Here is a 22,633-nt window from a genome sequence, read left to right as displayed (position 1 = left end):
CTCATCTGAATGCATTTTGTTGGGAAAACGTACCAGAGGTAGTTGACTGTTGTCTCACTCTTCCTATAGCATTTATTCTGCGGTCCAAAACACGACAAACTGCTCAAGTCCTTTGGCATGAAATTCAACACTTTTGAAATATGTTTTCATAGGCAGCGCTGCCTAAGTAAAGAACGATGTGGGCACAATGTGTTTTTTTTTTCTCCATACCCGGGCACTTCGGATCGAAGGAGTTGTCGTAGAAACTTCGAAAAGGGCTCATTCGATTGGAAATTGGAGTGACTAGTGCCCTTTTTAATAGTCGAAAGTGATTGGAGGGCAACTAGCTCCCCCCACGCCCATCATTCCCCCAAACACATCCAACCAAAATTTTGAGATATCCATTTTGTTCAGCGTAGTTGATATCCAGATAGAATTTTTTTTTTTTAGGAGGACACTCCCCCACAACCCTCGGGGCAAGGGTTTTAAGTTATGCCCTGAGGGCATATAAGATCAATGTTGACACAATGTACAGTTTATTATTTTTTTTTTCTTTAAAGCGGGGCACTTTATGTAGAAGGGGTCGTCGTAGAGACTTTAAAAGGGGCTCATTCGATTGGAAATCGCGAGTTCTAGTGTCCTTTTTAATAGTCGAAAGTGATTGGAGGGCAACTAGCCCCTCCCCCCTTACGTCAATCAGTCCCCCAAACACATCCAATCGAAATTTTGAGATAGCCATTTTTTTCAGCGTAGTTGACTTCCAGATAGAAAATGTGTTGATTTTCAGATAGAAAACCCTTGCCTCAGGGCAAGGGTTTTAAGTTATGCCCTGGGGGCATATAAGGTTTTTTATAGAAAGCATTGTCGTAGAAACTTTAAAACATGCTCATTCGATTGGAAATTCAAAGGGCTAGTGACCTTTTTAATAGTCAAAAGTGATTGGAGGGCAACTAGCCCCCCCCCCACTCCCATCATTCCCCCGAACACATCCAATCAAAATTGTGAGATAGCCATTTTGTTCTGCGTAGTTGATTTCCAGATAGAAAATATGTTTTTGAGGAGGACACTCCCCCACAGCCCTCAGAGCAAGGGTTTTAAGTTATGCCCTGGGGGCATATAAGGTTTTTATTGAAGGCGTTGTCTTAGAAACTTTAACACAGGATCATTCGATAGGAAATTCAAAGGGCTAGTGCCCTTTTTAATAGTCGAAAGGGATTGGAGGGAAACTAGCCCCCCCCCACGCCCATCATCCCCCAAACACATCCAATCAAAATTGTGAGATAGCCATTTTGTTCAACGTAGTTGGTTTCCAGATAGAAAATAGGGTTTTGAGGTGGACACTCCCCCAAAACCCTCAGGGCAAGGGTTTTAAGTTATGCCCTGGGGGCATATAAGGCTTTTATAGAAGGCGGTGTCGTAGAAACTTCAAAACAGGCTCATTCAATTGGAAATTAGAAGGGCTAGTGCCCTTTTTAATAGTCAAAAGTGATTGGATGGCAACTAGCTCCCCCCCCCCTCTTCACGCCCATCATTCACCCAAACACATCAAATCAAAATTTTGAGATAGGTATTTTGTTCAGCGTAGTTGATTTCCTGATAGAAAATATGTTTTTGAGGAGGACACAACCCTAAGGGCAAGGGTTTTAAGTTATGCCCTGGGGGCATATAAGGTTTTTATAGAAGGTGTTGTAGTAGGAACTTCAAAAAAAGGCTAATTGGATTGAAAATTCAAAGGGCTAGTGCCCTTTTTAATAGTTGAAAGTGATTGGATGGCACCTAGCCCCCCCCCCCACGCCCATTATTCCCCAAAACACATCCAATCAAAATTTTTATATACCCATTATGTTCAGCGTAGGCAAGTTGATTTACAGATAGAAAATATGTTTTTGAGGAGGACACTCCCTTGCAACCCTCAGGGCAAAGGTTTTAAGTTATGCCCTGGGGGCATTTAAGGTTTTTATAGAAGGCGTTGTCGTAGAAACTTCAAAACAGGCTAATTCAATTGGAAATTCAAAGGTCTAGTGCCCTTTTTAAAATTCGAAAGTGATTGGAGGGCAACTAGCCCCCCCCCCCCCGCCCAAAATTCCCCCAAACACAACCAATCAAAATTTTGAGATATCAATTTTTTTCAGCGTAATTGATTTTCAGATAGAAAATATGTTTTTGAGGAGGACACTACCCCAAAAACCTCAGGGCCAGGGTTTTAAGTTATGCCCTGGGGGCATATAAGAAGGCGTTTTTATAGAAGATGTTGTCGTAGAAACTTCAAAACAGTCTCATTCGATTGGGAATTCAAAGGGCTAGTGCCCTTTATAATAGTTGAAAGTGATTGGAGGGCAACTAGCCCCCCACGCCCCTCATTCCCCCAAACACAAAAAGTCAAAATTTTTAAGTGGCCATATTGTTTAGCGTATTCTATTTTTTTTCCAGATCTACAATATGCTTATGATAAGGATATTCCCCCACAACCCTCAGGACAAGGGTTGTAATTTTTGCTCTGGGGGCATATAAGGTTTTTATAAGTAAGTGAGTTCGCATATAAATCAATGGAGGCACATTTAGTTGTGGATCCAATGGGCTAGTTCCCTTCTTAATAGTCAAAAGTCATTGGAGGGAAACTAGCCCCCCTCCCCACGCCCATCATTCCCCCAAACACATCCAATAAAAATTTTGAGATAGCCATTTTGTTCAGCGTAGTTGATTTACAGATAGAAAATATTTTTTTGAGTAGGACACTCCCCCACAACCCTCAAGGCAAGGGTTTTAAGTTATACCCAAGGGACACATAATGTTTTTATAGAAAACATTATCTTAGAAATTTCAGAAAAGGGCTCATTTGATTTGAAATTTAAAGGGCTAGTTCTCTTTTTAATAGTCAAAAGTGATTAGTAATATTTTTTGTTGTTGTTGTTGTTTAGACCAGGGTACTTTGTATCAAAGCAGTTGTTGTGGGAACTTCGAAAGGGGCTCATTCGATTGAAAATTTAAATAGTCAAAAGTGACTGGAGGGCAACTAATCCCCCTTCCACACCCACCCTCCCATTTGTCCATTATGTTTAAAAAATAAATGTTGCCTCAAGATTAAATCAAAATGCACTTAGATAGTGCTAATTCCCAATAAGGCATCTCAGTAGTATCCCAAAAACGACTGAGGGTATTATGTTCAAACTTTCGAGGCTACTTCTGCTCTTAAAATTTAACCAAATCAAAATAGTGTAAGTGTATCAAAGCTATCAAAGAAAGTAAACAGATTTTTTTGCGACTGATATCAAGTTTTCCATTTCAGGTCAACTATAGGAGGTATGAAACTAAGTTAAACAGTACTATTTGTGTCCAGATTTTTAAAATGGTGTCTGTTGTTAATAGTTGCTGAAAATTTTTCTCCAGCATACAAATAGCAGGCCAAACTATAAAGTCTTAAAAAACGAAAAGATTTAAAGTGTTATTTTCTTTTTCCCTGAAGAGACTATGTCAATATAAAACGAACAGAAATTAATTAAAAAAACTTTTTCCACACAATAAGTTTTTCAAAGAAAAGTAAAGAACTCCATTAAACAAAAAAAGAGCAAAAATAAAATCAAATGATCTACCAAGCTCGAAACTACCACACATCAGAAACGATAGATAAATGAAACTCAAAATGAACAGAAATTACAATAAATAACCGATTCAAACTCAAAACGAGCAGAAATTAACATAAGTTGGGGGCAAAACCCCTATGCCTTCCCAAGGCCAGAACAAAATTTGTACTTTACTGAACAAAATATAAATGTATATATATATATATATATATATATATATATATATATATATATATATATATATATATATATATATATATATATATACATATATATATATATATATATATATATATATATATATATATATATATATATATATATATATATATATGTATATATATATATATATATATATATATATATATATATATATATATATATATATATATATATATATATATATATATATATATATATATATATATATATATATATTATATATATATATATATGTATATATATATATATATATATATATATATATATATATATATATATATATATATATATATATATATATATATATATATATATTTTTTATATATATATATATATATATATATATATATATATATATATATATATATATATATATATATATATATATATATATATATATATATATATATATATATATCGGCGCGTACAAACAGCTCCTCTCATTTGATCTGCCATCAGCGGTCCAATTACCCTGGAACACGTATTTTGGCAGAAAGTTTCTCAAAATGCCTTTGAAACCAACTTGAGACTTCGAAACCTATTTTTAATTCCTAAAAACATCTAATAATAACATTACACTACTAACTACCGATTTTCATATATGTATTGGAATAAATTAATTTAAAATTAGTTTCTTCAAAATTAGTGTTCCAACGTTGAAGCCAAGTTTCGCGTTCAAGAGAAATCTGACTTGTCTACCCGTGAAAAGATCTGATGCCGCTTATGTTTATATCTGCAAAAACGTTCTCTGGAGCACTCGCACCCCGGTCCGGGTTTTTATAATGGGTGAGATAGGGAATGATCATACTGCTAATTCTATAAACTCTGGTGCTTATCCTTCTCTTAAGTCACCTCTAGTTGTGTTTCCTTGTAATGCTCACTACTGCTACATCTCATTTAGAGCTTGTACCTTTGAGTTTTTGCCACTGCTAACACTGGTGGGTATAGGTGCAGGTTAGCTACCCCTGATAAAAATTGTAAATTTGAAATTTAGGACCATAATGAGATAGCTAGGAAACAAACTTGCCATTCAATTTAGAGTTCAATCCTCTATCCAAATGTAACAATCATTTCTGGTAGGAATTAATCCCAAAAATTTCGAAAAGTCTGGAATTTCCAGATTCTCGGATAGTAAACCCCTATTTTCAGTTTAGTTTTTGGCTTACTTGAAGTTCAGGGTCTAGGTCACCTCACCTACCACCCTGCAGCCCAGCCTTGAATCCCTTTGTATCCCCAAAAAGCTTGATTTATAGAATCTAGAGGAAGTGTTCCCACTGAAAATGATTCCTTTGTTTGGATATAGCCTTAAACTCTGAGTCAAATGGTATACTTATTTCCTAAATATCTCATTATCATCCTATATTCGAAATTAACCGAAAACAACTCATTTCTCAATCTATGTTATTCAGTAAATTGTACTGTAAGGTTACAAAGATGCTGCCCAGTAGATGCAGGATATGAACAACTCATTTTTTACACTCTGTTCTGGTTCTATCAGGCACCCTATACTATAGGGGTAGCTAATCTTGCTAATCTGCACCATTATCAAAACAACATGCTGGGTAAACATGCAGAACTGCTACCCATGCAGTAAAGGTGAAGAGTTGCTGTGCAATGGACTAATTAATGCATAAGTGGTCGCATATCCTGCTTCTATTGAGCTGCACCGCTGCATTTTTACTGCATGGGGAGCACCTCTGCATCTTTACCATCATATCACAATACTTTTTCAAAGACTGGTTATAACTGAGAATGCTCCGCCAAGACAAGCATTTTTCTAAAAAATACTCTGATATCCTTCTATTGGCTGATTCATGACCCCCATATCTCCTCTATTTTGAACTCTTTTTCTTATTTACTTTTCTTATAATTTCTAATATCAACAATGATTATTTCAATAATTAATCTGTATTTTAATGTTAAATACTAACCACTTCAATTGTATGTTGGCAAATAATAGTTCTTTGCCTTTATTTTCTTTTTTTGAGGTGAAAATGTCAAAATACCTCTACTACTCAAGGGAAATGCTAAGTTTCTATAATGATCACCATCTTCGTACTTTTGTTTCTTAGTGACAGTATGTCTGTTTGCTATTTCATCTAGCTTTTATCATAAATATAGTCATTGTTTAGCTGATGAATGAGGGAAAACATTTTGATATTCTGGGCTTTTCATTCCAAGTCCAATACTAACATAGTTAAATATTATAGTTCTATACTAAATACTTTTTGGAGTCAAAGTTTTTAAATTCAGCAAAATTTGTTTATATACCATATCAAATAAATGAGTGTGAGGCTCCCTAAAGATGAAGTAACCAACAGGATCTCAAGCAAGCCAAAAACTAAACCAAAACTAGGTTTTCTAAATTCTGAAACCTGGAAAATTCCTAAATTTCCCAAATTTATGAAAGGAACTTCCAGTAGACATGTTTGCTATATTCAGATAATGGATTGAACTCTGAACCCAATGGTATGTTTATTTCTTAGCTATCTTTGTAAAGGTACAGATTAGCAGGTCAATGATTTGTCCGTCAAAAAATCAGAAAAAATTCAACTATTAAACTTGTCCACGTAGAGTCCATTTATTTTAATGCTAGAGCTTACCTTTAAGCTAGTATGTCTAACTTACATTGTTACTTTGCTTGGAAACCCTGATTCACCATTTGCCAGGAACTAGTTCTGGAAGTGATGGATATTCGGTGATTGATTTTTGTTTCGGTTTTTCAGAATGTCTGGAAAGAGGAAAGCTCCACTTGTCAGCCAGCAGCAAACATTAGACAGCTTCTTATCAACATTGAACAAGCAGAAAACGCGTGCCAATCAGCAAACTTCGTACCATATAGCTTCTGCTAAAAAGACCGGCCCTTACCACAGACTAGAGATTGCTAACGCTGAGACGGACAATGCTGCCCCAAAAGATGCTGGGCTGGACTGTGTTTAAGAATCAATAGAAATTTGGAAACCAGCGTTTAGCAGGAATCCGATGAAATTGCATCTACATATGCCACAATCGATCTGGCTGAGGACTCAGAGACTCATGTGAAGTCTGTTGGTCACATGTCTAAAAGGACACACTATTCACAGAAGTTTCGAGCAGAGTAATTGACTGATACAGTACTTAAATCTTTCCTTATTCAATCGTCAGACAGAAACAAAAACGCCTATTGCAGATACTGTCAACAAAAGCTGACAGGAAGTTTGGCTGTCATTAAGATTCACGCGACTAATGAGCTTCATAAGAAGAATGTAAAAGCAGCATTGGGACAACTGACAGTTGAGGGAGCAGTCGGAAATGAGCAAAGGTAGGAAAATAGAAGTGAAAGGATGGCGTCAGCTGCTGAATTACGCCTTGCAGCATGGGTTGCAGCTGAAGATATTTCTTTGAGAAAAACTGGTACTCTCGCTCCCGTTTTGAAAAAGTCTTTTGGGGATTCAGCTACAGCCAAGATGTTGAAATGAAGCGAACTAAATTGACATTGTTAAAAATGTTATAGGATCTCATGGCGAGGACACTTTAGCATCTGTTTCCAATAATTACCGACGAAAGCACGGACAGATCAAATACAAAGTCCTTAGTTGTTATTCTGAAGTATGTAGGCAGTGAGAATATCGTGAGGGAAGAATTCCTGGCACTACTAGTGGTGGACGACGCAACTGCAAGTGGGCAAATGAATCTTCTGACGAAGTACTTTAAGAAATTTAACGTTCCATTAGAAAATATGATTGGGCTTGATCTTGATAATGAGTCGGTCAATATGGGGAGTGAAAACGGCCTCGCAGCCCAGCTGCTGTTTGAAAATCCGAAGCTGTTTGTCCTTGGTTGCACTTTCCATAATGCTGCATTGTGTGCTTCGGCTGCAGCGAAGCACTTACCTGCTGAAATCAAAACTTTCGTGAAGGAACTCATCAACTTCATAAGCGCAAACCCTAAGAAACAGTTGGAACGGAAGGTTTTCCAGGATTTTTGTGAAATTGCCAACCACCGACTACTGCAGATTAGCAGCAAACACTGATTGTCTCTTGAAGCCGGAATTAACACATTACTTGAACAGTGGCCACTGGCCAGCCTTGCATTTGTATCTGACAGACGTGTCCCTAACATCGTCGGACAGCTCTACAAGGGATAAAGTCAAAAAGCCGCTAAGTGCGATGGATGTAGGCGTGAATAAGGTCTACCTGTACTTCCTATCGTATATACTGGGAAAGATTAATAAGTTCAACCTTGAGTTCCAGTCACGTGGAACAAGGATTCATTGCCTTCTGAGACGTTCCCGTGAGCTTTACTTGTCTAGTCTGCAGTGTTTCCTTCGTCCTGAGAAGCTCAAAGGTAACTTTACTTCCCTGAACGTGAGCAGTCCTGAAAACTTGTTGAAACTTGAAAATGTCACACTTGGGATGAATACCGAGTTGCACCTTGAAAGCTTGTCAGTGGAAGACCGACGTCACTGGTTGCAAGCCATTTGAAAAGCCTGCCTTGATTATGTTATTGAACTTGCTAAGCAGATCCGTACTAGGATAAGACTGAATTACCCTGTTCTTACATCTTTAGAAGTCCTCGATCCAAGCTATGAGCAACGAAACTTTGTCACTTTTCCCTTTTCTACAGAGGTTTAAACATGTTGCTGTTAGAGACTGCAGAACGGAAGGGGAGAGGATGAAGATGCCGGAGGACCTTAATATTGAGTATGAAGAAATTCAAATCCGAAGCGAATTTATTTCATAAATAGTATCAGAATCAGATTTAGAGTTCAAATTCAAGTTCTTTATTAATCAATAAAAAATTTTTTTTTGACAAAACTATCAAATTAATTACCCACAGTGAGAATAACTCTTGTGTGGGTTTATATACACTCAACAATAAATAACTAATACTATCTCCAGATACCGGAATAAAAAGATTGTTCTTCAACTCTCCGTACGGTAACAACAAACAAAATCCGCAAAAAATTAAAGTAACCAAATAAATAAAGTGAAATGAGGAGCATCCACCCCAGAAAATAAATCAAATTAATAATTACTGATTAAATGATTCATTAATCTAATTTTATTATTAACCAATGAATTATTCAAATCTATAAAACTATGAAATTTATTCCAATTATATATAATACTATGCCTTGGTGAAAAACGGGATCTTTCAGATTTTATTAAAGCCTGACGGACTACAGAACTGCCAAGGGTCCAATATGCATGCAAAACCTGATTATCATCCTGAAAAAAATTATTATGCAAATAAAAATACTCAGGCAAAAGACCTTGAATGTGTTTAATCATATACAGAACAGAATGGAAAGAAGAGAAAAGTCCCAGTGGAAGGATATTTAAATTTTGATACATACTTTTTGTTGACGATTTATCAGGGTAAGAAAACGCGCTAGGCAGGCAATTTTTCAATAAACGCAGAGCTTAATTTTGTTGCCTTTGAAAAGGAAGAATATGATTTTCAAAAGTATTCAAAAAAATAATGGGACAATAATTTATATATGAATGCACTAGAGATTGATGAAGAGATTTCAAGACAAAAAATGGCAGAACAGATTTCAGATGATTCATCATACAAATATTTCTTGCCAGTTTCATGCGAAGATAAATTGCATGGCTTTTAAATGATAAACTTGAATCCAGTATTATCCCGAGATATTTAATATCATCAACTCTTTCAATTTCAATGGGTAGGCCTTGAATATTAATCATCATAATTTCCGGTGTGTCCTCCTTAATTCTGGAAGAGGCTTACCAAACTGAAAGATGGTAGTGGGAAAGCCATTTTCCGAGTGCTCCCTAAGTTTATGTTGACCCTCTGGGCCTTGCCTCATGCTTCGGCCGGTGCAGAGCGGCAGTTTTCCAGTTTAAATATTATCAAGACGACTGGCCAAAACCGATTAAATATCAACACAGTTGGAGCTCTCGTGCACTCCAAGCAACTCTTCCTCAGAGACACAAAATGCGTTTCGGAGTGGGAGATTCCGCCCACTCTGATTGATAGATGCAGAAAATGGAAGACGACGGTGAACAAACCTGGTTCCTGGGAAACAGAAGAGGCTGCAGGACCGGCGGTTAAGCTTGGAAAAATTCAAATTTGTCTTTCAAATCGGACTTAATTATTTTTTTTTACTTTGAATTTCATTTTTCGTGGTCTTTTGTTTTTTTTTTGTGTACCTGAAATTTTTGTGAAGCCTAGTCGTAAGTATATACTGAAACTACATACTTTCCAAAAAGTTGGTTAAACTATGGAGTAAGGCCGAGTCTGTCAAAAATTAGGAGGCTGGAAGAAACTGTTTGGACCTAATGAATAACTGGGAACACATTTCCTACATATTTGAAGGCAAATAAGCCACCAAAAGAAATCATATTAAGATGCTACACAAGCGGAAAGAAAATGCGTACTAGCTACTTTTTAGTTTTGTTTTCATTTTGAAGACCGTTTTACTAGATGTTTTGACAACATCTAGTAAAACGGAAGCCAATCTAGTAAATTTTGTCGCCCAAAACTAGAAAATCCCAAATCGCCAGAGTGGCAACGCTAAGTACTACAAATGCATCGTAAAATGAATCCAAACATATCGATCCATAAACGAATTCAAATTAGTTTAAGTTAGTCTTTGCCTTTTCATGGGAGTGCTGCCGTTGAGCTTGGTTTTTCAAAGTTGACGTTCCAGCAGACAAAAGAAAAAAAATGCATGAGATGTCACTGAATGCTAAATTTACTTTTGTTAATGACACAAAGATCTTTGGAGGACAGGACAATATCCACACTACAGAAAATACACTTAGTTTAGCCAGAGAGACAAGGGCTAGCTACTGGCTTTTCTTCGATTAAGAAGTGGAGGAAAAAGGAAAAGATGCAGCAAGAAACAATTTAGAAAGAGGAAACTATTGTCAGACACAGAGAAACTGAAAAAAGAAACGGACAAAAGAACTCGGGAGAGCAAAAATCTGATTTTTCTGCTAAGCAATAATTTTTCGCATCAGTAAACACTGCTTTATCATTCTTCGTTAATATCACCATCAAAACAAAACAAAAGAACTGGGTCACAAACTCAAGCTGGGAAGACTATCCAACTTCATTTTAGCTTTACTTCAATGGGTTCTTTAGAATCTCCTGATTTTGAGGCTGCAGATGCCTCTGAAGTTTGTACCACGGAAAGGTAAAAAAAGAATTAATGATAATATACCTGTTAAAAACAGGTTAGCCTACATCTAAAAATTTGGTAAAATTCTAGGCTACTTTTGGCTATCTTGGAAAGGCATTAAGTTAGGAAAATGAAACTTTCAGGGATAGGTCAACAGGCTAAATATATAGGCTATCCTGGTGAGGTATTTTGAATTACCTGCTCCACTCCTTCTCCCTCTAGAGGGTCCTGAGATTTGTTTACATAATATTTTGACCCATTGAAATTTTGACAAAACAACATTTGGTGTTTTTTTAGCCTTGTGTCACCTGATAAGGAGACATGTTAAGAAAGCAATTCTTACATTAAAATATGTATAATGATCCTAGTTCTTATATTATCCAAGGGAAGAATCTTTATCATCAAGTCTTTCCTCTAAAAATCCTTCTTTTTCCTGTTTAAAATAAAAAATTTCCAAAACCTAAGCTGCTGAGATTCAATGCTTAAGTCTTTTTAAATTGCTGCCTAATAAGTTCTTTTATAGATAGCGTTCATGCCAGTCTTTAGCGTTCATATTTTGATATTCGCCCTTTGCCACTGCTCTTTTAAAAAAAAGTATTAAAAAGACCAGCATGAACACTATCTATAAAACAAATTATTAGGTAGCAATTTAAAAAGACTTGAGCATTGAATATCAGCAGCATAAGTTTTGGAAACTTTTTATTTTAAGCTGGAAAAATAAGAATTTTTAGAGGAAAGACTTGATGATAAAGGTTCTCCCGTTGAATAATATAAGAACTAGGATCATTATACATATTTTAAAGTAAGAATTGTTTTCTTAACATGTCTCCTTATCAGGTGACACAAGGCTAAACAAATACCCAACATTTTACCTTAATTTTCAGTTATCAGTTTCTTTTTTTTCTTGCTTTAGTGCTGAAAATGCAATTTCTGTTATTTGAGTAGAATTTTAATTCATATCAATGTTTTTTTTTCTTCAAAATTTTGGAAATGTATTTGCATAGGACATCCACCATATGGCTAATATGGGAGTAAAGTTCACATGTGATGCAAATGGATGTTATATTTAGATTGAGGATGGCAATTCTAGGTATATATTTGCACATAGGGGGGTGGGGTATATATTCTGTGAATATATAGGTCCTAAGAAATTCATTAATTTCTTAGAAAAACTGGAAAAACAAGGAAGTTGAAACTTTTTTTTCACAAAAAGCACTGTAATGAACTATAAAATTTATGTTCTTAGTATGGTAAGTTTTTTTCTGTTCATTGCAAGGCATTTTTATGATAGGACTATGGAATATATGATTTATAGGACCAATACCCAGATAATCAATTCTTGTTTATTGTGAAGTTTGCTTTATATAACAATCAAAAGTGTTTTGCCATTATTTCATTTTTATTTTGTGACAAGCTTATAGGACTGTAACATCTATTTTGTTGATGTATTCTTATATCATTTTTTAAAAGAGAAAATACTTTAGCTAACTCAGCTTTTGTCTAAAATAAATAAATAAATAATCATTTATAGTATTAGTTTTGTAAAAGTGAAATCTTAAGAAATAAATGTTCTATGCAAATGTTCCACAAAGAAAATATTTAGAGCCTCATACCTTTGCTCTAAGCTTAGAAAATCTATTTCTTAAATCATAGGCACAGCACAATAGTTCTGCCTAAGTAAAGAACAATGTTGGCACAATATATAATTTTTTTGTTTAGACCAGGAAACTTTGTATCAAAAGAGTTGTCATAGAAACTTCAAGAAGGGCTCATTCAATTGGAAATTCAAAGGGCTTTTGCCATTTTCATAGTCAAAAGTGATTGGAGGAAAACCAATACCACTCTCACACCCACCATCTCCCCAAACAAATCCAATCAAAATTTTGAGATAGCCATTTTATTCAATATTGTTGAAAGAACTGGAAATTATGTCTTTAAGGACAACACTCCCCCCAGAGCCCTCAGGCCAAGGGTTGTAAGTGATGCCCTAGGGACATAAGATTTTTATAGAAAGCATTGTTGTAGAAACTTCAAAAACAGCTCATTTGATTGGAAATTGAAATGGCTAGTGTCCTTTTAATTGTCAAAAGTGATTGGAGGGCAACTAACCCCCCCCTTCTCACACCCACCATTTCCCAAAAAGGTCTGGAAATTCTGTCTTTGAGGATGACAACCTCCTTACAGCCCTTAGGGCAAGGGTTGTGAGTTATGCCCTGGCAGCATATAAGGTTTTTATAAGAAGCATTGTTGTAGAAACTTCAAAAAGGGCTCATTTGATTAGAAATTCAAATGGCTAGTGCCTTTTTTAATGGTCGAAAGTGATTGGAGAGCAACTAACCCCACTCTCATGCCCACCATTTCCCCAAACACATCCAATCACAATTTTGAGATAGGCATTTTGTTCAACAGAGTTGTAAGTTCTGGAAATTAGGTCTTTGAGGATGACAACCCCCCCCCCCCAACCCTCAGGGCAAGGGTTGTAAGTTATGCCCTGGGGGGCATCTAAGGTTTTTATTGAAAGTGTTGTCATAGAAACTTCAAAAAGGGCTCATTTGATAGGAAATGGAAATGGATAGTGCCTTTTGTAATAGTTGAAAGTGATTGGAGGGCAACTAACCCTCCTCTCATGCCCACCACTTCCCCAAACACATCCAATCAAAATTTTGAGACAGCCATTTGGTTCTTTGTAGTTGTAAGGTCTGGAAGTTATGTCTGTGAGGATGTCACTCCCCCCACAACCCTTAGGGCAAGGGTTGTAAGTTATGCCCTGGTGGCATAAAAGGTTTTTATAGAAAGTATTGTCATAAAAACTTCAAAGAGGACTCACTTGATAGGAAACTGAAAGGGCTAGTGCCCTTTTTAATAGCCAAAAGTGATTTGGAGGCAAGTAACACCTATCTCATGCCCACCACTTCCCCAAACACATCCAATCAAAATTTTGAGATAGCCTTTTTGTTCAACATAGTTGAAAGGTGTGCAAATTATGTCTTTGAGGATGACACACCCTTCACAGCTATCAGGGCAAGGGTTGTCATTTATGCCCTGGAGGCATATAAGGGTTTTATAGAAAACATTGTTGTAGAAACTTAAAAAAGGGCTCACTTGATTGGAAATTGAAAGGGCTAGTGCCCTTTTTAAAAGTCGAAAGTGATTGGAGGGCAACTAACCCCTCTCTCATGCCCACCATTTCCCTAAACACATCCAATCAAAATTTTGAGATAGCTATTTTGTTCAACGTAGTTGAAAGTTCGCGAAATTAGGCCTTTGAGGATGATGGCTCCCTCAAAGCCCTCAGGGCAAGGGTTGTAAGTTATGCCCTGGGGCATATAAGGTTTTTATAGAAAGCATTGTTGTAGAAACTTCAAAAAGGGCTCATTCAATTGGAAATAGAAAAGGAGAGTGCCCTTTTTAATAGTCAAAAGTGATTGGAGGGTCAACAGCCCCCCTCCCATGCCCATTACTTCCTCAAACACATCCAATCAGAATTTTGAGATAGCCGTTTTTTTTTCATTGTAGTTGAAAGTACTGGAAATTAGGTCTTTGAGGATGACCACTGCCTCAGAGCCCTCAGGACAAGGGTTGTAAGTTATGCCCTGATGCCATATAAGGTGTTTATAGAAAAAATTGTTGCAGAAACTTCAAAAAGGGCTCATTTGATTAGAAATTGAAAGGGCTAGTGCCCTTTTTTATAGTCACAAGTGGTTGGAGGGCTTGACATTTTTATACTAAAGAGAGATATGGGTACAATGTATTATTTTTTTTTTTTTTTTTTTTTAGACCAGAGCACCTTGTATCAAAGGAGTTTTCATAGAAACTTAGAAAAAAGCTAATTTGATTGGAAATTGAAAGGGCTAGTGCCCTTTTTAATAGTCCAAAAGTGATTGGAGGGCAAATAACCCCCCTCCCATGTGCACCCTTTCCCCAAACACATTCAATCAAAATTTCAAGATAACCATTTTGTTCAACATAGTTGAAAGATCTGGAAATTATGTCTTTCAGAATGACAACCCCCTACACACACAGCCCTCAGGGCAAGGTCTGTAAGTCATGCCCTGGGGAATTTAAGGTCTATATGGAAAAGGTTATTGTATAACCGTTGGAGGGGGCTCACTGGATTGATAATTAAAAGTTCTAGTGCACTCTTTAAGATTCAGAGTGACTGGAGGGCAGATACCCCACACCTGATATTTTCCCTAAATTAATCTGATTCAGATTTTGAGATGGCCATTTGTTGTTGTAGAAACTTCTAAAAGGGCTTATTAGATTGGAAATTAAGGGGCTAGTGCCCCTTTTAATAGGTGAAAGTCATTAGAGGGCAATAAACTCCCCTCTTATACCCACCATTTCCCCAAACACATCCAATAAAAATTTTGAGATAGCCATTTTGTTCAGTATTGTTAAAAGGTCCAGAAATTATGTCTTTGAGGATGACAACCCCCCACAGCCTTCAGGGCAATGGTTGTAAGTTATACCCTGGGGGCATATAAAGTTTGTATAGAAAGGGTGGTCGTAGAAACTTCCGAGGGGGCTCATTGGATTGGTAGTCAGAAGTTCTAGTACCCTATATCGCGGCTGCTGAGTGCACACCCTGTATGATGGAAAAATCAAATTGTTCAGGAGATGATAAAAACTAATTTGTTGGTACAACTTTTAAGACAAGAATTTCCAAAAAAATCCACATGACTCAGAAAAGAATCCTTTATATGTAGATATTAATTTTAATTACCAAAAGCAATTTCAAGTGGTATAAACAGCTCATACAAGGTGTGCATGGCTCCTATTTGCTTTATACAAGATGTGATAACTGACTTTCTTCAAAAATGCAAAATATATGTGGTGTGCACAAGTTCAACATGGTAAAGAGAAATTTTTACAAGGTGTGCATAAGTTCTAAAGGGTTAAAAATCTGTTTATGTGGTGTGTTGGGTATAATAACATTGTAGGCTATAGGCAATAGATTTTAAAATCAGCTATTTTTTTAACTAAATCATTCTGCTATGCTAAGAAAACAAAAATGGTTTACAATCATAATGCATCCCCTAACTTTGATACTTTTGTAGAGAGCATGAGTATCTCGTGGCAACACATCCAGCAACCCCTTGAGGTCGTTTACCTTACATGCATCAAGGCTAAGGGTTCCTTTGTGAAGTGGACGTACTCGAAGTTTCGGTTCTTTTACAGCCCGTTTTGGCAGAATTGTCCATTTGTCCGTGTGTCTGAGCTTGTAATAAACAGATCTTTTGGGACTGTATTTATAAGCAACCATCATGGTGACAGCCGGGTCCCCTTTATTACATCCAGGCCTATAATCAGGGTAATACTTCAATCCTGTGTAGTCCTTGAATTAAGTATGATTCACCTGTTTTACTCGATAAGGGTAAGGTTTGCGCCTTGCATTCTTCATCTCAGATGCATACATACTTGTAATGTAAATGTCTCTTTCTTTGCATCGGGTTTCAATCTTCTGGTGGACACTGTCACACTCCATTTGATTGTACCCTTTTTCCAGATACTTCTGCATTACTGTCACTCCATGTATAGAAGTGAAATGGACAAGTGTATTAGAAAGAATTCCGTTCCTGTTCTGGTATGAACATCCAATTGTCTCAGCATTTGGGTATGACTGTAATTTTATGCCCCCGATTTATGTTGGGGGCAAACATATTTTACCATGAACTTTGGGTTTTTGGTATTATATCCATTTGCTCAGGTTTTTAAAAATTTCACTTTTTATTTCAGCAGAATTTTCAGCCAGATCAAGGTTTTTTTCCTAAATTAATTAAAAAACTTTTTCCACAACATTAGTTTTTCAAAGAAAAGTAAAGAACTCCCTTAAACCAAAAGTGAGCAAAAATCAAATCAAATAATCTACCAAGCATAAAACTACCATAAGTCAGCATCAATAAATAAATGAAACCCAAAACAAACAGAATTTACAATAAATAACTTAGTCAAACTCAAAACGAGCAGAAATTAACATGAGTAGGGCTCATACCCCCTATGCCTTCCCAAGGCCAGAACATAATTTGCACTTTACTGAAAAAAAATAAATGTTTTTACTTTTATAACTTTAATAAATCAAATACTATTAACATTTTTGTTAAAAAATATCAGCATATGTACATTAAACTGACAATGCACATTCATTTGTATTTTTTCAGTAAAGTGCAAATTATGTTCTGGCCTTATGAAGGCAGAGGGGGTTTGAGCCCTACTCATGTTAATTTCTGCTCATTTTGAGTTTGACTTGGTTATTTATTGTAATTTCTGTTTGTTTTGGGTTTTATTTATTTATCAATGCTGACTTGTGGTAGTTTTATGCTTGGTAGATTATTTTATTTTATTTTTGCTCATTTTTGGTTTAATGGAGTTCTTTATTTTTCTTTGAAAAACTTATTTTGTGGGAAAAGTTTTTTTAAAATTAATGTCTATTTGTTTTGTATTGACATAGTCTTTTCAGGGATAAAGAAAGTGATAGTTTAAATAAGACTTTGTAGTTTGGCCTGCTATTTGTATGCTGGAGAAAATGTTCTGGCAGTTTTTAACAACATACATCCTTTTAAAAATCTGGACACAAATAGTAGTGTTTAATTTAGTTTCATACCTCCTCTAGTTGACCTAGAATAGAAACAGAATACGAGGTGTAGGGGGGTATCCATCCTCCCATCACTCTGAATCTAAAAAAAACACTAAATCTTCTGATTGGTAATCCAATAAGCTCCCTCCGAAGTTTATACAATCACCCTTTCTATATAGACCTTATTTACCCCCAAGGCATAACTTACAACCCTTGCCCTGAGGGCTGTAGGAGGGTTGTCATCATCAAATACATAATTTCGGGACTCTTCAACTACATTGAACAAAATGGTTATCTAATAATTTTGCTTGAATGTATTTGGGGAAATGGTGGGCTTGGGAGGGAGTTACTTGTCCTCCAATCACTTTGGACTATTTGAATGGGCACTAGCCTTTTCAATTTCCATTCAAATTGGCCTTTTTAGAAGTTTCTACAACAACAAATGGCTGTTTCAAAATTTCTACCAGATTCATTTCAGGAAAATACAAGGTTTGGGGGGAGGGGTATCCAACCTTTGATCACTTTTAATCTTAAATTGTGGCTGCTGCATGTACAACTTGTATAGTCGATTTTTACCGAAAATGACTTTTCAAATGTGTCCAATGCAGTTTTTCATGCCGTGTTGTCTGGTGGCAACAAAAAAAAATTCTATCTCTAATAATTCTGTGGCAAAAAAAGAAAAACACACCTTGTAATATCTTTGATAACTTTAATCTCTAAATACAAGTTGTGTACAGATAGACTTCATAAGTCTTCATTTATACAAGGTTTGCGCTTGGGCCTATCTGGCTGCATCAATTTATACGTGGTGTGCTTTTGATCGAGTCTTCTCTGTGGCTTTTAATACAAGTTGTGCCGGAAATCTTGTCATATAGTTTCATCAGCATCATCATTGTTTACTAGAAAATATTTTGATTTTACAATGAATAAGAGAGGATCTTTGCATTATGGCACAAAAATGGTGATAGCTGTACTTAGGAAGAAACAAAAGGTGTGATAATAGATTTACAATTTAAGAAAAGCTCTCACTGAAATGCTGATTTCACTACAATTTCTTGAAAACCAGTGTGGATACTTACTAAAGGTAAGTTCAGACAAATGGGAAAACAAATAGGGAAAATGATAAGAAAGAACAGGAAAGTGTTCAAATGTGCAATCCCTTATGGAAGGAAACAAATATTTCAAATTCAGGAAGCATGAGTGACTCAGAAACCTTAGCCTTGGCAGCATTTTTGGCTGCTGTAGCTAGCTTCAGTTTGCTAGAAGCTCAGGAATCACTTAGGGGAAAAAGAAAAATGATGTTGTACTTTGCAGATAATTTATCCTAGACATGTCTTACTGAATTTGAATTTTGCGCTTGAAAATTCCCGTGAATCCAATTCGGTTCGCAGGAAAAATTTGAAAAAAATACAACAGAAAAACGAAAGCTCCTGGATGGAATTCCTATAGGGAATGATGGGAATCCCATTCATATGAACTTACCTGAATTCCTCTGTTTAAGCAGTGTAGCACACTAGCTGTTTTCTTTCATGATGCATCAACATATAAGTTAGGTAGGATAGGATAAGATATTTATTTCAAAATGTCTACCACAAGTCCCGAAGGACTAAATTCGCATTTCGGAGTAAAAAAACAAAAAACTTAAGAATACTACAACAGTTCACAACAACTAAAAAGGCTGGCAAACGAATGCTAAAAACGACAATAAAAAAATGACAAGTCATTTCATTAGTCCTAAAAAAATTTAGCGGCAAAATGTCAGAAACTGAAAAAGGTAAAAACTAAAAGAGAGTGAAATAGAATTAGCATTAAAAAGGTTTAATAGATAACATAAAAAGGAAGAGAAAAAAATTGAGCAAACATAAAACCTGGGTATCACCAGTACCAAAAAAAGGAGGAAAACTAGCAGTTTATTCTATCCATAATGAAGGATACAAAGTTTTTTTCATACCTGGAGGTCAAGCAACAGATAGGGGAAAAGATAGGAATGGGTTCAGAAACAGCATGAGGCAGGTGGTGTCTGGATGGGGAGTGTCTTTTGGGGAAAATGCTTTCCATGCAAGGGTTTATTGTTGCATTTTTTTTGCAAAACAAAGGCACAACGTCAAGTGAGATTTTGCTTTCAATCTCACTTGACTTAATGACAATTCAATTATGAGGCCAGTGAAGGTTACATTACCCAGCTATCTGGGAACTAGAACTCTTCTGTTTTACAACACCCGTTTTGCTAATATTATGCTACCCCTCTACAGATACTGAAACCCTCTGACAGACTCCTTGGGAAAAGAGTTCAGAGCCTTGAACTTAGTATGCTAAGCCTATCAATGAGAGGGTCTCAGTATGTATGGACAGTTTGTTGTTGAAAGTGGTGTTCCATTACACTGTTTGTATGGACATATTTTTTATATTTTTTTCAGTTTGTGATTTCTTAAACCAATGGATTTTGAGTATTTTCATTTTCAGATGGAGAGAGATGAACATTTAAGCAAGAACTTGGAAACACCAGAATGCTCCAGCCAGATGTCAGCTTAGGTCACTAATTCGCTCCTGAAAGAAAAATTAGCCCTAAATGTAAGCATTGTAATGTTGATGCTTAGAAGGTCAGAGTTTTTGAATGTTCAATCCTTCCTGAAAGTGAGAGACAGTGTTTGTTTGGTAGCTTTTGGAAAAAAAATGTCCTGGGAACAAAAGAAGGTCTACATAGCTACACTGGTCACTTACGATGATTGTGAGAAATTCAAGGAGGCTTATCTTGGCCCTTCTAGGAGAAAAGGAACCCTGAAATACAATTTGAAAACCTCAAAAGGGATGCTAAGAGTTTGCAAGCATATGTTTTCAGCACGTTTGGTATTGGTGAATAGCAAGCGAAGAACTGTTCTGAAAAGGCAGCAAAGGATGGCATCCATCCATCACAAGATCCACACCACCCAGAAACCTCAATTCAATTGGATACTAGGAAATCACTTAGCTTTGCAGAAAGAAATCAAAGTGCAGAGAAGTTTTTGGATGATCTTCCAAAGCTCCCATCCCACTACTGTAGAGCCTGGGACAAGAAAAAATACTTTGAGTATCCTTTTGGAACTGTTAAAGAGGTGTTTTATGTTTACAGGGAGAAAAAGGGGAAAGAAAAGACTGATATTGTTTGCTATGACTTTTTTAGACAACTATTAAAAGAGAAAGACATTGGGATTTTCAAGCCAAAGAAGGACCAGTGTGACAGATGCATTGCATTTAAATTGAAGAATCTTGCCGAAGAGGAGTATTCTGAGCACATATTAAAGAAAGAAGAAGCTAGGATTGAGAAAAACAGTGACAAGGACAAAGCCAAAGGGAGTTCAGAGGTGCTTGTAGTGACAACTCATGACCTTGAATCTACGATGCTTTGTCCGAACATAAAAGCGTTTTCTCTCTACTACAAATAGAAGCTTGTTGTATATAATTGGACTTCTTACGCTCTTGTAAGTTTTGACACATTGAATATAGTGTGGGATGAGACTGAAGGGCAGTTGAATGCATCTGAATTTATTTCGTGTGTTATTGACAGACTGGAAGACCTGTTACAGTCATACCCAAATGCTGAGACAATTGGATGTTCATATCAGAACAGGAACGGAATTCTTTCTAGTACACTTGTCCATTTTACTTCTATATATGGAGTGACCGTAATGCAGAACTATCTGGAAGAAGGGCACACTCAAATGGAGTATGGCAGTGTACACCAGAAGATTGAAACCCGATGCAAAGAAAGAGAAATTTACATTCCAAGTATGTATGCATCTGAGATGAAGAATGCAAGGCGCAATCCTTACCCTTATCAAGTAAAACGGGTGAATCATACTTTTTTCAAGGACTACACAGGATTGAAGTATTACCCTGATTATAGGCCTGGATGTAAGAAAGGGGACCCGGCTGTCACCATGACGGTTGCTTATAAATACAGTCCCAATAGATCTGTTTATTACAAGCTCAGACACACGGACAAATGGACAATTCTGCCAAAACGGGCTGTAAAAGAACCGAAACTTCGAGTACGTCCACTTCACAAAGGAACCCTTAGCCTTGATGCATGTAAGGTAAACGACCTCATAGGGTTGCTGAATGTGTTGCCACGAGATACTGATGCTCTCTACAAGAGTATCAAAGTTAAGTGATGCATTATGATTGTAATACATTTGTTTTTTTTAACATAGCAGAATGATTTTGTTTTAAAAAAAAATAGCTGATTTTAAATCTATTGCCTATAGCCTACAATGTTATTATACCTGACACACCTCGTAAACAGATTTATAACCCTTAAGAACTTATGCACACCTCGTAAAAATTTCTCTTTACCACGTTGAACTTGTGCACAACACGTCTATTTTGCATTTTCGAAGAAAGTCGGTTATCACACCACGTATAAAGCAAATAGGAGCCGCACTCACCTCGTATGAGCTGTTTACACCACTTCAAATTGCTTATTGTAATCAAAAATAATATCTACATATAAAAGATTCTTTTCTGATTCATATGGAGTTTTTTGGAAATTCTTGTCTTAAAAGTTGTACCAACAAATTAGTTTTTATCATCTCCTGAACAATTTGATTTTTCCATCATACAGGGTGTGCACTCAGCAGCCGCGATATAGGGTACTAGAACTTCTGATTACCAATCCAATGAGCCCCCTCGGAAGTTTCTACGACCACCCTTTCTATACAAACTTTATATGCCCCCAGGGTATAACTTCCAACCCTTGCCCTGAGGGCTGGGCGGGGGTGGGGTTGTCATCCTCAAAGACATAATTTCTGGACCTTTAAACTAAGTTGGACAAAATGGTTATCTCGAAATTTTGATTGGATGTGTTTGGGGAAATGGTGGGTATAAGAGGGGAGTTTATTGCCCTCTAATGACTTTCACCTATTAAAAGGGGCACTAGCCCCTTAATTTCCAATCTAATAAGCCCTTTTAGAAGTTTCTACAACAACAAATGGCCATCTCAAAATTTGAATCAGATTAATTTTGGGAAAATATGAGGTGTGGGGTATCTGCCCTCCAATCACTCTGAATCTTAAAGAGTGCTCTAGAACTTTTAATTATCAATCCAGTGAACCCCTCCAAAGTTTATACAATAACCTTTTCTATATAGACCTTAAATGCCACAGG

The 22,633-nt window shown here is 36.3% G+C and overlaps 1 protein-coding gene across 2 annotated transcripts in view; it reads left to right on the top strand.

Annotated features, from left to right (window-relative positions):
• The first annotated feature begins 10,781 nt into the window (after nt 1-10,781).
• The window catches only part of LOC148952866 (phospholipase A and acyltransferase 3-like), a 137,435-nt gene continuing 125,583 nt past the window's right edge, over nt 10,782-22,633 (top strand). For both annotated transcript variants that reach the window (XM_089088134.1, XM_089088133.1), the window contains exon 1: nt 10,782-10,929. In XM_089088134.1, the coding sequence (XP_088944260.1) occupies nt 10,865-10,929 (65 nt within the window). In that variant the 5' untranslated portion in view covers nt 10,782-10,864. The remainder of the gene's footprint in view (nt 10,930-22,633) is intronic.

The sequence above is a fragment of the Artemia sp. Qi Xiang Cuo genome, chromosome 4 (genome assembly GCF_049724085.1).
Source record: "Artemia sp. Qi Xiang Cuo chromosome 4, ASM4972408v1, whole genome shotgun sequence".
NCBI lineage: Eukaryota > Metazoa > Arthropoda > Branchiopoda > Anostraca > Artemiidae > Artemia > Artemia sp. Qi Xiang Cuo.
Note: the sequence above shows the minus strand (reverse complement) of the source record. Positions and strands in the feature narration are given on the sequence as shown.